This window comes from Condylura cristata, unplaced genomic scaffold (genome assembly GCF_000260355.1).
Source record: "Condylura cristata isolate star-nosed mole 26May11 unplaced genomic scaffold, ConCri1.0 scaffold00024, whole genome shotgun sequence".
In the NCBI taxonomy this organism is placed as follows: domain Eukaryota; kingdom Metazoa; phylum Chordata; class Mammalia; order Eulipotyphla; family Talpidae; genus Condylura; species Condylura cristata.
The window spans coordinates 6,451,034-6,471,408 of NW_004567125.1; the positions used below are offsets into that span (position 1 = coordinate 6,451,034).

Sequence of the window (20,375 nt, forward strand, 5' to 3'; positions counted from 1 at the left end):
TCAGGTCACAGAGCTTCAGAAACCATAATTGCTGTGTAAGTCTCCAGTAGATCATAGTTGCTGGTGCTAAAATGCAGGTTTTTTGTGATAGAGCTTACTGTATACTTTCTTACAGTCTCTTACAGCACTAGGAGAGCCAGTTACAGAAATTCAGTGCTAAAAGGATTTTAAAGATATTGGATTCAGCCTTCCAATTTTTGTAGTTAAGGAACTCAAAACCAAAAACAGTAATAAGTACCTTGTCTATATACCTTGAAAGAGCCTTTTCTCCTGTAGGCAGCCCGAACCACCCCCAACACCATGACACTGTATTGGTACAAAGACACACATTTCCCACAACACCCTACAAAGGCCATCGGGAGAGGCTGGTGACTTAATTTTTCACTCTGATTTTCAAAAGTCATTCTCTGCACAAGTTCATAAAAAAAAAAAAAGCATAGCCATGAAATATGTGAAAATTAAGAGGATTTTATTGACATATTTTTGGAGAAAATAATTCACATGTAAAAGTCTGACATTTGATAGATTTATTCACTTTTTTTTTTTTAACACATGAACTCTTTAATTTGGGAGTCACAATTTTTCATTTTAACAGGATTTTCACATGATTAGAGTCACAAAATTGGCACACTATATTTAAAAACTAAAACAGCTAGACAAAGTATGCAGCTTTATGCCAAATTTAAATCTCAACATGCACAACCCCTTATACATGATCTTAGAAATATCTGCTGTGAGCTTACTGGAATATTAACTAGAGAATGTCTGAAGTCACAATGATTGTTTAGAAAATAAAACCTCTTTTCCTAGTGCTACCTGTTATAGAAAAATATTACAAATAAAAATTAGTGCTATTCAAGGTGTCCATTTCAAAATCACATATGATATACACATTTGAAGCCATCTCCCCCCTTTCATACAGAGACATCACAATATACTATGTGGAGACTGAGTCACTGGATGAATGTACCTTGGCAACCACCACCACCACCACCACTACCACCACCACCTTGGTAACGACACACTGGTTGTTATACTGACTGATCTAAAATGAGAGTGAATAATTAAAACATTTTTAGATAATGGGTACACTTATAATTTGTTCCTAGACTAGACTCAGAAAAAATACTAGAGAAATGTGACAAAATTTGTATTTCTTCCTGATACAAGAAATTTGTCCAAAAATCTGTGATTACGAAACAGATTTGCTTTTTATAAAGGAAAGGCTAACTTTTTTCCCATGGTTGGATTCTTATTTGGATATGATTCAAATTTTACCTTGGGTCCTTTTTCCCAGAGGTGGGAGAGGTGTGGCTCAATATTTTAAGATATATTTGACAAAAAGAGGACTATAGAGCACTGTTAACAATCAATCAAACTGTAATAGTTTCCTTTCTTGTGATGATGTAAATTTTAAAGAAAAGAGGTCTTTTGTAAGCTATATACAGCAGTTCACACTTCAGTGTTTCTCACTTGACATACAATTAAAATTCTTGACAAATACCTGTCACATAAATTTATGTAGGCACATTTAAATTCTGTAGCTTTACTGAAGGGGTGAGGTCTTCTGTGGGATCATGATTCTGGATTCCATTTCCTGAATAAGTGGGACTGAAAACAGGACCAAGATTACTGTGCTTGATCTTTTCTAAACAGATTATGGTAAACACATATCATCATATAGGTTGCTAAGGATGGTCAGAAGACAGGCTGAAATCAGACAGGGTACAGGTAAACAGGACTCATGTCAGGGGCAATAATACACAGGCTAACAATAGATCAGCTAGCATCCTATAACATGTTAGTAAGAGGAAAGCAGATCCTATCTGGGGATGACTTCCTTGTAACTTGTGGAAAATTAGGAAAATTTATGTTACAAAAATAGCATTTTCTTGAAACATTTTTGAATTGAACTTATAATACCAAGTAATAGTTTTGTTGACTGTATCCTGGACAAAACAATAGAGAACACTGTCCTTATAAATAACTATTGCTGCTGAGCAAAACATGCTTCTGAGAACTGACAAAGTATAAGAACAAGCAGCAAAGTTACATACACTTGAGTGACTAATTTAAATATAAAGATAATACCTGTTTTCTACAATAAATTATTCTTTATTTTTGGCTAGCATATGGGCTTAAATGCACTTGATGTGCAAAGTGGTTAGCACTTATTACCACATGAGTATAGTGGAGTTGTATTCAACCCAGTTATTTTCTTAAAAAATCAAGCTGCTGGGATTTCATAGTATATAAATATGTAGTATGCGTGCTATCCAAGTGAACATTATGTATATGTACACATGGAAAGTCTACATATCAAATTAATTTTCAATGTACTTTTCAATGTAATGCTCATGAGAACTGACAATTTTGATGAGAAAGGAAAAGCTTGAAAAAAATTCAGCTGTGTAAGAACTTTTCAGAGAATATAGAAAGCCACAAAAAGAAGTAGTGATGACCAAATAAGGGGTCAGGGAAAAAAATAACATCTAAAAGAAAATAAACAGTAATAAGAAGACAGCTATAAATCACAGACATTCTGCAGGGGAGGGGGAGGACAAAAGCAAAAAACACGGGCAGGCAGAGCACAAGGGCTGAGGTGACGGTGCACCGGGAGCTGATGGTGCACCGGGAGCTGATGGTGGGAATTCTATGGGCACTGTATCGGATGTAAAACAAATGCAAATAAAGAAATAAAAAAGTAGTGATGAAATAAAATTTATAACTTGCAAATGTCTGGAAAGTGTCACACAATGTAAATACTTGAAAATAATGTCAGTCTTTACTGAAAAAAACTATTAAAGAAGCCTCTGACTACCATGCTCCTTTATAATAACTCACCATCCTAGAGCAATATACTTTTTAAAAAATTCATTTTAGCAACCAGTGAAAGAACATAAGACAATGAGAAGGAAAATACTTTATGCCTGCGAAAATATTACCTGTATAGTACACCAGTTCTTCCCAGCCATGCTTGTGCCATGCTGCATTCCGTATATCTTCCCTGGTCTGAAGATCTTTATAAGCTTAAAAGCCACACAGAAAAAGTAAGGCTTAAATCAAACATACTGTCTTACATTCTAGTATATCCTTAAGGATTTATTCTGTTGTTCCTCTAGTTTTTTCAAAGATACTACTTGGGGAATTTAGCACTAAGATGGGAAAACTGAATTGGTTAGTCAAAGCAAAATTATGTTAGGCCTTGTGGGAAAAGCAAAACCATTCTTAATTTCCAGTCTAGGGGCTCCAAGATATATTTTTACAAATTAAGTGAACTTCTTCAAAATATGTTAAATTCATAACTAGGAACTGTCAGACTATAGATAAGCAAAATTAAAGTGTATTTTGCTCACCATTTATAAAGCACTACAATAAACTGGATACGAGAGTGTTCATTCAATGCAATGGAGAACAAAAAGGCATGGGTGGGGATCATTCCTGCTATGGAGCTCATAGAGAGAGCAGGAAGAGATGCTGCTTGAAAGGTGTGCTTTGATCAGGTGGGTCCTGAAGGCTGGTTTTGGGTCATCAGCACAGAACATGTGAGAACAATGCTCCAGTGGAGGGGACAGCATGGTCTAGGTACCAGAATCCTCGGTGTCACCTGGTATGATTCACAGATAATGGTGAATTATAACTGGGTGCCTTGGTTTTTGATTCCCAGCCTGGCCAGGATCCTTTCAATGACTGGAAGGAGAGGAAATGCCTCTCAGGCATCTAGTCGGGGCCACTGTGCTAGTCAAGACTAAACGCCACCCAGGGCTTCCTTAGTCCCATTTCTGTTTGGGACACACCTTTCCCCGTGAGACTTCCCTTTTCCTATGAGAAGATTCTGTTGGGCTAGCAATTTCCCCCTACTATTATGGACTATGAATTATTATATAAAATGAATGAAGATGCTGAAAACAAAGAAAAGTCCCAATGGCATCAGTGTGTCACCAGTGTGCTGTGTGGCAGGTCCCCTTGGCAAGGAACAGACTGGAGGAGCCTTTTGAATCAATTTTTCTGCTGTATCAAAATATACCTAACAAAATTTATCTTAGTAATTTTTTTTAAAGATTTATTTACTTGTGCATACAGAACTGGGTTACAGACCAGAGGCTGAGGGTCAGTGAGAGGCTTCACCAGAGACAGAGTGGGGAGCAGAACAGGCAGATCGACGAAGTACACTGCTGAGGGGAGCAGCGGGCGGGTCAGGAGAGGTCTGCCGCTCCATGTGGGTCACCTCTGGGCAGGCGGGAATCAAACTCATGCGGAAGTGGCTCTAGCCTCTCAGTACTGTGCTCTAACCAGCTGTGCCATCTGGAGGGCCTATCTTAGTAATTTTTAAATGTACAACTCAAAGGTTGTAAACACATGCATTGTAAAGCTCTTTTAATCATCCCATTAAAATTCTATTCTCTAATAAATCCCCCCGATCTTGCTATCCCTGTGGCATCTATTCTACAATGCCTTTGAATTTGCCTATTCTAGGCACTTTATATACATGAAATTGTGTAATTGTCCTTTTGTGTCTGTTATTTTACTTAGCATGTTTTCAAGGTGCATGCTGTAGCAGCATTGGAATTTTTGTTCCTTTTTATGGCTGAACATTGTATGCACAAACTGTGTTTTGTTCATCTCTTCATATAGTGATGGACATTTAGGCTGGGGGAGGCATCTGCATATGTTCAAATACTAGAGAAGTGGAGGCCACTTCTAGTGATGGTGGTGGAGCTGATATATATGGGGAGAAGAACCCTGAGGGCTGGAGGGGATGGTACCAAGTGCCAGGGGGCAAGGAAGCGGTTTTGTGCAAAGACCTGGTTTGGAGTGGGACACGTGGAGTCTGAGCCTGGCCCAGCTACAGAACAGCTTATTAATTTACTTATTTTCGCTTAGAAGAACAGGGATGTAGGCCAGAGGTGCAGGGGCTGACAGGATTTAACAGAGTGGGGAGCAGAATAGGCGGATCTATTGAAATACACTGTTAAGGGGAGTAGTGGGCGAGAAGGGATGGTCTCTGTGCCACATGCAGGTTAGCTTCCTGGCAGGCGATCAAATTTAGGCCGTAGGGGTGACAGAGCTGAGATTTAACCGGTAAGCCACATGGAGACCCCTGAACAGCTGTGGTTCTGCATGATTTATAAAACTGTGAACCTTGTGTACTTCATTGGTGGCGGGTAGTTGTAAAGAATATAGGGAATGATGTGGAAAACAACTAAAAGTATAGAAAAATGTTGGTTCTTTCTCTAAAAAAATAAAAACAGACAAGTGAGGGTGGTTTGTGTGGGAGGGGCAAACAATTGGGATTTCATTTCTGCATCTCTCAGTACTTGCTCTGATAAAGCAGGCATGGATAGGGGACACTGTGGGCATGACTATGACGACAGATGAAGGCTGTGCTCCCCTCAGGCTGTCAGAGCGCTGCCACTCACCCCCTGGTGCCTGCCTGTGGGCAGTTCCAGGTCCTTCCCTGGCGTTCCTGGCCAGCACATGGCAGACACTGATATGAAAGGAGTATGTGCATGGCATGGCCTCTGCCTATCACCCAAAGCACGAGGCAAGCCTGACCCACGGTGCCTGTGCTCACTCGTGTATGGAGGTCTAGGAGGGTGTGTAGGAGTCACACTCAAGGCCCCTCCATGTTGAAAGGAAAGGGAGGAAGGGAAGGGGCCTGACTTCAGTTTATATCTTTTGGAGAGACCATACATTATTTTAAAAATGACACTTTCAAGTCAAATCTCAGCCAGGTAGGAAAAATTAAGTTCCCTAGGACAAAGCTGCCCTGAGGTTCTGTGGAGCTGAGGGTCATTTATGGCCTCTATCATGTGGGGTTTTCAGACTTTTAAATGCCATGAAGTCCAGTAACTGCAGCTGAGCTGAGCACCTGGTAAAAGCAGTGATTAATGGGGGTCTCCTTCCCAGAGGCTGAAAGTCTAGGGGGAGGACAGTTCCAGGAGCACCAATAATGAATTTTCTTGCCTCAACCCATTCAGACTTTGGTGCCTGGCAGATAGCCCATTTACTAAGTCTGTACTGTGTCATTTCCTGAGCGCTTTTTAGAACTTACGTCTCTATCACTATTCCAGCCCATCTTTCCCACCTTTACCTGTCAACCCACCTCAGTCCTGAAATCTAGTTCATACTCTTATTCCTGATTTTCCCCAAAGACATCAAGCTTTATTCCTCTCGGTGTTGGGAGTAGCCTGGATACAACACACTGCCTTTGTGGCATGTCACTCCTGGTTGCTTTAGCCTTCGTTAGACTCATTACCCGGCCTCTGAAAGCCTGCCGAGCTAACACAGCAGGCAGACAGAGCCAGAGCGCTCAGGCTAACCCCTCAATTCACTGACATGGTCTGGAAATAAGATAGCTTTGACTTTTTGAAACATTAATAGCCATGTACAAACGCGCACAGAACAAACTGTCAGTACAGGCGTGCTCCTGCTCTTTCAAAGTTGTGTCATGCCACTGTGCTTTCCTGAAAGACCTGAATTGTCTGTTTAGATAACTGAAAGAAACCCAAGAGATAGTTGCTTTTGCAACAGAAAGCAAAAGCAGTGTTCAGCGCCTGGTCTGCAGCAGGCAGTGTGCCCTCTGCGGCGAGGGTGGCGCTGCCGAGCTCCTACCCTGAGAGCTGCTCACAAAGGCTGTGTGCTTTTCTTATCATTCCTGCTACTTTACTTATATGAGTGTTATTTTAGGTTTCAAGGGCTTTTTGTTTTTCAGATTTTGTGTGTTACTTTGTGTGACTGGGAACACTCAAAAATTTTACCATATAAATTGTTTCTTTGTTGGTTTATAGAAGATTTCATAAGAATGCTCCATTTTTGAATAGCAAGAAATCTGTATTTAGGGACTGAGATCCAGCTCCTGTTCTAACAGGGAGACAGACACAAACAGCCACAACTGTGACAACCTGCATGACACAGGGCTGGGGCTGGGGGAGAGTAAAGCTTCCTTGGGGAGAGGGGGAAACACCTGAGTCAAATACTGAAGGACATCAAAGATGGCACCAAACAAAAGTGGGTGGGGGTGGGAAGGTTAGAGAAGGTCCCCTGGGACAGTGGAATCAGAGGCAGAGGCCGCAAAGTGTGCGGGCTTCGTGAGCTGTCTCCCTGGGTAAAGTGACTGTGTCCATCAGGGCAACAGGCCTGTCTAGGGAGTCAGTCCATGAAAGGAACTCAGTAGCTGCTGTCCCTTGGCCACACGGCTCACCTCGTACTCCTTTTACCAGTATCCTCACTCTCGTGACCGCTCACTAAGGGGCCACAAGGTCTACGGACCTTTTGTCGCTGTCTTTCATTCAAGAGACCTGCACTCACCTTCCATCTGTGATGTTTGGATTGGAACAGTGTTTTAGTTTCTTGACTTGAGACAGGCTTTTCAGCATAATACAACTTATTTAACTATGAATTCTGAAATTGCAGTAACACAAAAATGCAGGGAACAAAGACATACCCCAGAGATGATGCACCATATATAGCTGCCCAATCTGAGAGAAGAATCCGCCAACGGCTTCATTATTGTCCTGTCTGAAACGAACTGCACGAGCCCTGTGAGAAAAACAATGTTCGGACTTTGAATTAGTTTCATTAAAAAGAATCAGTAACTTTCCTCCATATGCAGAGTAAGTTGTTTAGAATGAGAGCTAACTGTTTAACTCTCAAATGCAATTAAAAGTTATTTTAAAGTAAAATGTAAATGTACCTGTCTTATCTATTCTACTTTTTTTTGAGAAGTAGACAGCAGTTGACGACTATTAAAATAAAAAGATGAAAAAAAAATCCCCCCAAACGTGAGACTATATGGTTACACTGATTATACACATAAAGTTAAGGAAACTGCTGGAGGATAGAGTCCATCAAGTTAAAAGGAACTGTTTCTCCATGAACATGGTGGCAGAAAGTGAGAGAAAACTGGAGACGAGAATACTCAGGATACCCTAGGGTATCTATCCAAAGGACCTCTCCCAAAAAATGGGGTCTGGAAGAACACATTTACAAACTAGTTGTAGGCAGTGAACTCCTAACACAGGCACTCCTAACTGTAAGGGGACTGGGCAACCTTTTGGACAGTGTCTGGAAGAGTCATAAAGGCTGGGGCTTATTGAAATCACTACCAAAACTGCATCTTGTTTGCTTTCCATACCAGACCAAACCATCAGAAAATGAGTACCAAATGATTCATTATATACTCTGTGTGAAGTATGTAAATACACTGTATGCATCTATATATTTAATCTGAAACTGTGATTGAAAATTGGCCTTTAAATTTTCCTAAGATTTTTTTCTGCAAAGGTATTAGCTATTTTTTTTGCATGGGAGGGCTGGGTGTAGGCCAGAGGTGCAGTGGGTAGGAGGATTCACCAGAGACAGAGTGGGGAGCAAAACAGGTGGATTTGCTTAAACATACTGCTAAGAGGAGCAGTGGGCAAGAGAGGAGAGGTCTGCTGTGTCCTGTCAGTCACTATGTCCTGTCGGTCACTATGTCCTATGTCCTGTCGGTCACTCCCTGGCCGGGGATCAAACTCAGGCCACAATGCTGATAACACTGAGCCTTAACCCCTAGGCCACCAGGAAGGCCCAGCATTAGCTCTTCAAGCAACTTCTTTCCTATCTGTACAAGGTACTTCATGTACTTTATCACTTTATGTCGTGATGCATTTGAAAAATGGTTTATATATATATATGTATACACAAATTTCTAAGAACAGTTTTCTGGAATCAAGCTGAAAGTGAAGGACATGGTTTTAAATAATGTGGGGATCTCTCTCAACAACAGTCTCCAGCAACTCCATACCAGATTACCCAGTAAATTCACATCAACACTGCTTAAACTTTGGCCAAAAGCCTCAGTCACACCAGAGTCTCAGAGCTGACAGAATGGGGGAAGATGGATTCATTCTAATCTATTTAAAAGAGCAAGGGACCAATCAACATCTACAATGAGAGGTAACTCTTGAGGGAAATGATGTTTGAGTCAGCTTCGTCAGTGCTTTCTCTTCCTGGAGCCAAATTTCACATCACTGAGTTAGAACATTCAAGGCAGGGTAAAGGGTGTAGGGGAGAACCGAACCTGTGATGGTGATGATGCCAGTCTCCTTCAGATCACTGTGCGTAACTCTGCTCTCAGCCACCATGAGCTCAACTCTGGGAGGGTGACCCCAGCTTTCAGGTTCTTTTGTGATGAAGGAGGGATCTCCTGTTATTGTCCCATTGGTAGCCCCCAAATAATTCTTTACCACTTACATTTGGAATTAAGTGGTCATTCTTCATAAATATTACAAGTCTGATTGGTAAATTATTGAAATTTAATTTATTGAACATGCATTCTAGTTCTACTCAGGACCAAAAAAATTGTCTTTCATTGATAGTGATAAATATTTAAGATTATTAATTTCATTCTGAATTATAAAAATTCAGTTACAAAAGGCAAAGAGAGCATACTTGCCTTAGCATAGTAACAATCAGAAGCATGTACTGAAGAGATCACCATCTTAAATAGTTACCTATGTGTCAAAATATAAATTGAATGCTGAATTGGCTTTATAAATAATTTTATTTAACTGAAGAACCTCAGCACTTCCTTGCGGCTTCCATTTGGACAAATCTTAATTAATAACTGAGTTATCCTATTCTGTAGGCAACTAAATTATATTTATAAGCTTCCCCTAAAAACAAAAACCTTAATAAATTGCTACCTATTACATTAGCATATAATCAAATATGTATTTCTTAGTTTTCAAATTAAAAGAAATTCTAACTTGCATTTTTAGCCTTTGATGACCCAAGAAGACTCATTACAAATGGCCCTCACTGGTGGCACAACGAATAAGGACTCAGCACCATAAGCTCCGCTGCAGTGGCTTCAGTGTGAGTTCAGTTTTGATCCCCCGCCCTGGAGGTGACCCACATAACGCAAGAGACCTCTCTTGACCTGCCTGCTGCTCCCCTCAGCAGTGTACTTCGTTGGTCAGCCTATTCTGCTCCCTACTCTGTCTCTGGTGAATCCTCTTCACCGCCCCTGCACCTCTGGCCTGTACCCCAGTTCTGTATGCATAAATAAGTAAATATTAAAAAAGAAAAAAATAAAGATCAAAGGGTCCACCTTGGTAGAATAAGGGGTTAAAGTGCAGCACTACAAAGCCATCTGCAGCCACTGCAGCAAGAGTTTGAGCCCCAGCCAAGGAGGTGACCCACATGGAGCAGCAGATCTCTCCTGACCTGCCCGCTGCCCCCCTTCACAGCGTATTTCTGTCAATCCACCTGTTCTGTATCCCACTCTGTCTCTGGTGAATCTTCTCAGCCCCTGCATCTCTGGCCTGTACCCTAGTTCTTATATGCATAAATATATAAATCTTAAAAAAAAAAAGGAAGTAAAGATCAGTGATCCATTTTTATAGCTAGAAGATATTAGTAATTATCTAGTCCAAAGGTAAAAATGCCAAAGAAATTTTATAACTTGGAAAGGGAGAATAGATATAAACTGAGAGTTAGTAAAAGACCTATTTTCACTTAAAGAAACCAAGGCTCAAAGCTGGATAGAAATGAGGCAGGCAGCCAGCCAGCTTCTCAGTGTTATACCACCAAGAAGGGACCTCAAAGCTGTTAAATAACTTATACCAACCCACAGATTTCCTCACACCATCATTATAGGAAAATAACTATGAGACAATAATGCAATTTTCTGAAGAAAATTTTTACCATAAATACTTCAAAGATAGACACCTCCCAAAATTTAAGGTATAACTATGTTTAAAGTTTCCAAAGGGAAAAATACTCAAATGTGTGTGTGTGTATATATGTATATAAAATCCCTGGCCTGGGACTGAACTCATTTTGCAGTGGTTGGTGGTCACTTGACAGTGCTGAGACTTAATCCCTGTGGTCACCAGGGAGGCCCTAAATTAGACATATTTTTATATTTACCTCAAATTATTATTTTAAAAGATTTATTTATGCATACAGAACTGGGGTACACACCAGAGGTGCAGGTGGTGAGAGGATTCACCAGAGACAGAGTGGGGAGCAAAACAGGCAAACTGACGAAGTACACTGCCTAGGGGAGCAGTGGGCAGATCAGGAGGGGTCTTCTGTGCCATGTGGGTCAGCTACAGGGCAAGAATCGAACTCATGCTGAAGTGGCTTTAGCTTCTTAGTACTGTCTTTAACCCACTGCACCACCAGGGAGGGCCCTCAAATCAGTATTTTTAGGAAACTTTTTATCCTAATGTTTTCAAATTTAAAGTATTTTTAACATACAAAGATCTATCATTGCAAAGAAGGTATGGAGACTGGGGGAAAAAGATATACCAGCATTCATCCCTTCTTTACTGCAGTGCAGCCCAATTTCATTTACTGAGTCATCTGTCCCTCTGATGGTGCTGGTCAAAGCTGACCTCACTTAGTATTCCTGCTCCAGGCATTGACTAATGGTTAATAATCAATTCTTTCCCTCTTAAGTGTTCAGGCTTAATAATACCTTTTTTTTCGTGAAGTATCAAAAAGAACTGAGTAATGAGAAAGGTCAAAGATAAAATTATAAAGGTTAAAGTGGGTATTTTGTTATAAGGATAATGAACATGCTTCTTGTGTCTGTTACACTATTAAATTTAATATGGCTTTCAAAATGGACAAGATGTATCATTCTGTCATTTATATCAGCCCTGTCTGTTAAATGGCACCCTCTGTAGCTTGCTTTTATGGACAGGGAGAGAGGCTCAGGATGGCTTTTACATTTCTAACTGCTTTAAAAAAATCAAATCTTAACTACTTAAAAAAAATCATTTTGCATTTCTATCATGACTAAGAATTCAATACCTTTTCATATGTTCATCAGTCATGAGCATATGAAACTTCAGTTTTACTGAAATACAGTCATGTTCACTTGCTTATAAACTATGCATGGTGGTTTTCACATTAAACCAGCACAGAGTTAGGTAATCGTAGGAAACACATTGTGATCCATAAAGCCTGAGGTATTAATATTAGGTTGTCAGAAGATTCATGATATATTTTTCTGACAACTCAATTACCTGGACATTCACATAGTTTATCAACCCTTGATTTAAATAAAATATTCTCTAATTCTAATTCTTAAAGATTTTTTTCAAAATTAGGGATTAGTACCCCTAGCAAAACTGGTATTGAATTTTGTCAAGTTTTCTGAACATGTATTAAGATAATTTTTTTGTTTTGTTTTGTTTTGTTTTTAGATTTATTTTATTTATTCATACAGAACTGGAGTACAGGTCAGAGATATGGAGGGTGAGAGGATTCACCAGACAAAGTGGGGAGCAGAGCAGGCAGATCAACGAAGTACAATGCTGAGGGGAGCAGTGGGCGGGTCAGGAGGGGTCTGCCGTGCCATGTGGATCTCTTCTGGGGCAGGCGGGGATCGAACTCATGCGAAAGTGGCTTAAGCTTCTTTGTGCTGTGCTTTAACCTGCTGTGCCACCAGGAAGGGCCCAAGATAATTTTTATTAAAAAAAAATTTTTTTTTAAAGATTTAGCTATTTATGCATACAGAACTGGGGCACAGGCCAGAGGTGCAAAGGCGGTGAGAGGATCCACCAGAAAGAGTGGAGAGCAACAGGCAGATCAATGAAGCACACTGCTGAGGGGAGCAGTGGGCGAGACAGCAGAGGTCTGCAGCAGAGGTCTTGGGATCGAACTTGCACTGAAGCAGCTGCGGCTAGCTTGCACTGCTGTGCTTTGACCCTCTGTACCACCAGGGAGGCCCCTAAAATTTTTCCTCAAAAAGATTTTATTTATTTATGCATACAAGAGCTGGGATGTAGGCCAGAGTTGTTGGTGGGTGAGAAGAATCACTAGAGACGGAATGGGGAGCACAACAGGCAGATCTACTGAAATACACCGGTGAGGGGAGCAGCTGGCTAGACAGAAGAGGTCTCCTGTGCTATGTGGGTCACCTCCCTGGCCAGGGACCATGCTGCAGTGGCTGGTGATAACTTGAGAGTGCTAAGATTTAACCCCTTGTGCCACCAGGGAGGCTCAAGATTATTATAATTATAAATGATGAAATATTTCAAGCATTCTAATAAACTAGATTTTTAAAACATTAATATTTTGTTATATATTTGCTTTAGATCTTCACCCAATAAGTATTACCATCTGTCTTTTTAGTTACAGCCATCCTCGCGGGTGTAAAGTGGTATCCAAAAGAAATGAGGGCCTTCCTGGTGCAGGGTCTAAACTCTCAGCGCTATCAAGCTATCACCAGCCACTGCAGCATTAGTTTGATCTGACCAGGGAGTGTTCCACATGTATGGTGCAGCAGACCTCTCCTGTCTAGTTAGCTGCTCTCCTCAGCAGTGCATTTTAGTAGATCTGCCTGTTCTGCTCCCTAATGTCTCTGGTGAATTCTCTCATCCCGGCACCTCTGACCTAACCCCCAATTCTTGTTTGCATAAATAAAAAATAAATCTAAAAAGACAAAAAAAAGAAGAGAGGAGGAGAAAGTTGTAAGTCCCTTTGTATTCCTCTTCCTCCCCACTGCTCTCTGTCCCCCACTCTGGAAGCAGTCTCTTTGAAGATGAGTTTCCTCTTCATGGCTTTGTATTTCTAACTTCATATGCAGGTATTCATGAACAAGTTACACCTTTTATATAACTTGTAAATCTTATTTATATAACATTTGTTATATCTTTTTATAAAAATTACACAAAAATACCATGCTGAACATATTCTTTTTTAACTAGTTCTTCTCAACTTGATGTTTTCAAGGTGTATAAGGTTTCACTGCAGGAATATATTTCCTGAAGTTGTTTACAATTTTGACAACCACAAATGACCTCTTATTTCTTATGTAAACATTAGTTCCTTTCATCCATTCATCCATCTATTCAGCATTTACTAATCACCAGGCTATGACAGGCCTTAAAAGTAGAGTTGTAGGGGCCCTCCCTGGTGGCGCAGCGGGTTAAAGAACAGCACTAAGAAGCTAAAGCCACTTCAGCATAAGTTCGATCCCCGCCTGCCCCGGAGGTGACCACATGGCACGGCAGACCTCTCCCGACCCACCCGCTGCTCCCCTCAGCAGTGCACTTCGTCGATCTGCCTGTTCTGTTCCCCATTCTCTCTGGTGAATCCTCTCACCGCCCCTGAGCCTCTGGCCTGCACCCCAGTTCTGTATGCACAAATAAATAAATCTTTAAAAAAAAAAAAAAGTAGAGTTGTAGACTAGCAACAGACAACTCTATTGGTGTGTGACATGCTCTCACGGAGGCACAAAAGTGATGTGTATGGGAGTGTGTCAAGGCCACCGCCTTCAGTGAGTGCGTGCTAGACAACTACCCCAATCTTACTTGCATGTATTAATCAATTTCCTCACTGTGAACTGTCCTTGGATTTATGATATAAATACCAGAAAGTTCACTTAAAAAATTCACTGAAGTGTACAATCCCATAATTTTAATAAACTTATAAAATTGTAAAACTATCACCACAATCTAACAATAGATTTCTTTTGCAAAATTTCATTGTTCTCAGGTAACTACTACTCTTTTTCTCTATTTTTCACATTTCACAGAAATGGAAGAATAGGTCGCCTTTTATATTGGACTCTTTCATAAGTATATTTTTGAGGTTTCATGTTTGTAGAATGTGAAATCATTTCTTTCTAAGGCTAAATAATATTCCATTACATAGACATACCACTGTTTGTTTATCCATTCATCCAATGAATTTAGGTTGTTTCCCCTTTCTGGTTATTATGAAAAATGCCACGATCACTGTGGGTAAGTGTGTATGAAGTATGCTTCCATTCTGAAGCACAGCCAGACCATATTACATTCTCACCAGCAATGTATGAGGGTAGCAATTAGGTCACAACTTATCACTATTGTATAGTATTATGTCTTTTTAGCTAGAGCTATACTACTGAGTGTAAAGTAGTAACTGATCATTGTTTTAGTTTTCTTTTCCATTATGACCAGGAGCTTAATACTTTTCATGTGCTCATTAGGCATTATATATCTCCTTTGGTGAAATGTTTATTAAAATCCTTTGCCCATTCAATTACTTGTGTGAATTTTTTTGTGTGTGGTAAAGAAACACATGACATTAAATTACATCAACTATTCTTTTTTCTGCATCTCTTAGGAATCATCTTTTTTTAAATTGACTTATAACACCATATTTCAGTAGTATTATTTTATACCTTGATAAATGTTTATAAGGCTACATCATCCCCACCACCAAAGTTCTAGTATCATACACGATTATTAAACTGAGTGCTTTACCAGTTCCTTCTACCTTCCTCCCCTTCCATTCTTCTAATCATTTTGACCTCAACCATTTTTAACTGCATCATATAATATCCAGTATGTTCACACTGCTATGCCACAGATCTCCAGACCTTTTTTATCCTGTAAAAGTGAAACTATTTTTTAAAAAGATATACTCTAAATTTAGTATTTTGACAAATTACAATTAATTCTTTCCTTTTATGGACTATTGTTTTGGCATTGTATTTAACATTTTTTTGGCCAAATTCAAGGTCACAAAGATTTGCTCCTATATTCTAAAAGCTTTTAGTTCTTACATGTCAATCTAAAGTTCATTTTTGGTTAATTTCTATATTGAATGTCAGGTAGGGTTCTAAATCTTTTTAGAAGGACATCCAGTTGTTTCAGTACCCTTTGGCCCATGACATTGCCTTAATGTATCTGTCAAAATTCAACTGCTTATGTATGTGAGCATATATCTATGGTTTATCTGGAGTTTATACTATTCTAATCCATTGATCTGTGCTAATGATACTACTATACTGTCTTGGTTATTTTCTAGCTTTGTAATCAATATAGAAACAGAAATATGAGTCCTTCAACTTTATTCTTCTTTTTCAAGTCTGTTTAGCTGTTCTGGGTCCTTTGTATTTCAGATCTGCTTAGATTCTAAATTGGACTGAACTGAGTCTACAGCTCAGTTTGGGGAAAAATTGGTATTTTGTTATTTAAAAATAAGAGATAAAAAAGCAACAATGGTATCACTGTAGTATGTGTTTATATGACAACAGCAACATTTCAAAAAATGTAGTATCTAAGAAGTATATATAAGCCTTAATGCAACATTGGATTATTGTTTTTTTAAAAGAAGAGTCCTTATGTCTTAGAGATACATAGTAAAATATTTATGGATGGAGCAGTATACTGTCTGGGTTTTACTTCCAAATAATTTGGGTTGGGACAATCAGACTTAAGATTGGCAACATGGTGATAATTATGGAGCTAAGTAATGGGTGCAAGAAGAGGAATCCATGGTTTTATTCTCTCTCGTTTTGCCTATGTTTGGAAAACTTCATAATAAAAACATCAAACAAAACAATAGTCTATCAAAACATGGCATTATCCCCTGATTTTATGCCTAGAACTACACTATAGACTAAAACATGAATAAGACTTACAAACTTGGCATTTGGAAATATACTCACCAGTAATTACCCCATTCAATCATGGTTCCTGGCTGAAAAGATATATGGAGTTTTGTTAGTTCTGTGCAGTATAAAAAATATCAAATGACAAAGGTAGCTTAAACATAACTTTTAGTAATATGGAAAAAAAAATAGAAAGACAACAATATTTTTCACTATGTTCCTACCTACCCACAATGGAAGTAATATTCTATGGGCTCATATAAGATAATATACATGCAATGTAAGAGAAAGACATCCAATTATGGTTATCAAAACATAGTTAGAACAATGCTCCAGATGTACTTAAGTTGTAATTGCATTACTGCTATCTGTTTAGGCTTTAGTGTGAAATTTTAAGAAAATTTTAATTTAAGCAAATTTAATTTTATTCTTCTCTATTATAATGTATTAGATTATGTCCCTTTTATAACATTACCCCCCTTCCCCAAAATAAAAACATAACGTTGCTATTAGGGTCTTCTTTTTAGTAATCACTTAGTAAAGAAACATCTAGAAAGGCTAACAAAATATTACTCCCATTTACTCCTACAGGGCTTACAATTTATTCAGTATCACACCTTTACTAGTTGCTCTAGTTCAATTCAACAGATGCTATATATGGTATCTTGTCCTGCATTATAGGTCTTTCTTTTTAAAAACGGAAACACTATATGGAAAAATGTCAAATAACAAATGTTATATATAAGATCATAAAAACCAAAAAGCTTAGCAAAAGAGAATGAGAAAAAAAGAAGGAAAAAAAAAAGAGAGAGAGAAGTACTTACTCGGAGTTGGTAGGACCTGAGTTCATATATATTAGGTCCTGATCGTGGGGTAGGTTCATTCCAGAAACTGAACTCTAATAGCAGCTGATTCTTCCTAGAGAGAAGCATGTTGCTTCTTGCCTTACGGAATTCCACAAATTCCTAAGTGGAAAAACAAAACAAAACAAACAAACAAAAAAAAACATGGTCATGAAACCTAACATTTACATATAAAGCTACTTTAGTAATATTTATGATCTTATCATTTATGTACCTCCTATAGTAGAATACTATTATAAATCGGGTCTTCATTGGCCCAAAATAATTCCAGTTCATATTTTGTTGAACCCATATAGTAACTATTAGCATTTCCTTTCAATCTCAAAAGTGTCTATGGGGCCCTTCCTGGTGGTTCAGCGGGTTAAAGCACAGCACTAAGAAGCTAAAGTCATTTCAGTATGAGTTGTGCATCCTGCCCCAGAGGTGATCCACAATGGCATAGCAGACCTCTCCTGCCTTGCCTGCTGCTTCCCGCAGCAGTGTACTTCGTCAGTTGGCCGGTTCTGCTCCCCACTCTGTCTCTGGTGAATCCTCTCACTGCCCTTGCACCTCTGACCTGTACCCCAGTTCTGTATGCATAAATAAATCTTTAAAAAAAAATTCTCCTTATTAGTAAAGGGAAAGGTAGGCTAGCAAAGTCAGACAAAAGTAAAGAATATGTAGCGAGCAGCTCTTGAAGTAGGCATGTGATTATGTTCACCATCCTGATAAACTGGATTCAAAGTATCTGCTTATCAGTTTCAAAATACAATTGACTTTTACAATGAAAACTATTATTTTAATAGTATCACACTGGTTACTGTATGTTAAACTACAACTTCAAGATTTCAAAGAATACATTTTTTACTACAAATGCTAATAGTTACTAATAAAAGCTGATGACAGAATAATTATTTAATTCTATACTAACATCTATTATATTATTAATCTGAATAAGTCAACATTTTAACAATATCATTACCTGATTTTCTCTGAGCTTATTCATGACCTCTGTGAGGGCTGGATAACCTCCTTCATACCTCCAGAGATGAACTGAAAAGATAATACACACTTAGAATTTGGGGATACCCTTACCTTGAAAATATTCTAGATACGCCAAATAATGTTAACATAATATAAAGCTGTAATGCAGCAGGTGTTGTCCCTTGAGTATATCATAAAGTTTCAACAGCAGATTCAAATATTTAAAATAAGAAAAACTTTTTGCAATGTGCTACTGGAAACACTAACCACAATACTGGAGTGAGATTTGCAAAACTTTGATTATAAAAACAAGCATTTCATTAAAAATAACAAGACATGACAGTAAAGGCTTAAGGAACATTGTTTATTCCAAAGACTTCTGCTTCCTACCAGCTTGATCCTGTTCGCCATACCACGTGTTCCAAGTCCCCACCAAAGTACAAGGGTAATGTTTATCTTCATGAATCTTTGGTAACACCTCTTGACTTAAAGAGAAGAGATAGCAACACTAATTAAACAACCAACAAAATTTTATCAGGTGGAAAACACATGATCAATAACAGGAAAAAGGGACTCTACTCAGTGTTCTGACAACTGACCTTGGTCTGTACGAAAATGACATGCAGAATTAACCTTTGAATTGAATTTTGTTTTACTCTTAATAGTTTCACTTATCAGAAGCTTAAGTTTCTGATACCATAGCTATCCACACAATTGTAAGCACCTCAACTGTGGTGATAAAACAGATAAAGAAGAAGCCAAAGGTCCCAAGATTCCAGGAAGTATGGGCCTGCTATTTGCCATTTCAAAAAACGAAAAAAAAAAAAGTACTCAGGAATGGTGATTTTTTAAAAGCTAAGTTCTGCTGGTTCCAAAGACAGGAAGATTGAGAGAAATGGGAATAGTAGAAAAAGAACATGGAAGAAATAAGAAAAGGAAAAAAGTACTGTTTAAGATAGGGTAGGGGGACAACAGAATTGGCACAAGCAGGCAGAGGTACAGGGACAGGTAACAAGTTGGCCTTAAGGAAGGAGAAGGTAGAGCTAGAACACAACACAGTCTGAAAGCAACCCAACTTGACAGTCCTAACGGGCATCAGTGTGGCAGAAGAAGCCAACTTAAAGATACAGCATGAAACATAAATTAGGTCCTACTCAATTCAACCAGCTGAGGACTTTGAGAGGCATTCACAAACCCACACCAAAAATACCATCTAGCTCATATACACTGGCTGAACAGGAGCAGTGACAGGCCATGGCAGTGCATCAATTTAACACAAATGCCAGAGCTTGGTCCACAGAAACCTTCCTACAGTACAGATATGAATGTAGAGGGAAAGGCCTAGGGAAGAGGCCTAACTGTCACCAAGAGAAAAGTTAAAGCCTGCATTTTTTTTTTAATATGAAAAAAGCACAGTACAGATTCAATGACAGATACAAAGGGATATCAAGGGGTCAGATATGGAACCTTTTCAATAATTTGCTGACACTGAGTGATATTAAGCTGATGGTCACCACCAGGTGCTGGAGCACCAAGACTGGTGTTAACAGAGAAAACTTGGGAGTGGCCTTCTGCCTAAATAATGGAGCCCATGTCTTTATGACCCAGTGTGTCACACCATATGTGTTTTTAGAAGTATGGCATTTAGTTTTAAAATTAAGAACAGATATTAAATGTACCTGATGTTCAGAAGTAACATGGGATTGATGGAAACCAGGGGTAAGGAAAGGAGGATTATGTTAGAGAAATGGAAATGGGTTTCCTTTTAGCCACAAGACATAAGCAATAAGTAGACCATACTGATTGGAGCCAATGTGGAAGAAGGAAGCCTGTAGAGAGAGGAAGTATCCAGAAAGGAGATGGGACCTGACAATGGGGGTCTAGGTTTTTCACCGATAAAAAGTTATATAGGAATTTGTAGCCAATTCTCTTTGTAGGGGGCCCCAAACCTGCTTTTGGAGGCCCTGGCCTTACCTGAATGGAGGTTGTAAGGCAGGTAGTACTTGTACCCAGAACTGGATGGGTTGGGCAGAACCTCATTATTGGGGCCCCTAAAAACCAGGCAGGAGTTAAGTCTTTATGTACTGGAAACAGGCTGCTGCTGAAAGTTTCAGAGAAAAGAAAAAAAAAAAAATGATGAATGAGAAAACAGAACTCAAGTAGAT

At 39.0% G+C, this 20,375-nt stretch overlaps 1 protein-coding gene across 1 annotated transcript in view; it reads right to left on the reverse strand.

Annotated features, from left to right (window-relative positions):
• Positions 1–448: 448 nt before the first annotated feature.
• Positions 449–20,375, reverse strand: part of GBAS (glioblastoma amplified sequence) — a 28,697-nt gene continuing 8,770 nt past the window's right edge. Inside the window, exons 4-10 of the mRNA XM_004688043.2 lie at positions 18,601–18,695; positions 18,209–18,279; positions 17,209–17,349; positions 16,442–16,473; positions 7,448–7,542; positions 2,946–3,029; positions 449–1,611 (exon numbers count right to left, since the gene is read on the reverse strand). Coding sequence (XP_004688100.1) covers positions 1,547–1,611; positions 2,946–3,029; positions 7,448–7,542; positions 16,442–16,473; positions 17,209–17,349; positions 18,209–18,279; positions 18,601–18,695 — 583 coding nt within the window. The 3' untranslated portion in view covers positions 449–1,546. The remainder of the gene's footprint in view (positions 1,612–2,945; positions 3,030–7,447; positions 7,543–16,441; positions 16,474–17,208; positions 17,350–18,208; positions 18,280–18,600; positions 18,696–20,375) is intronic.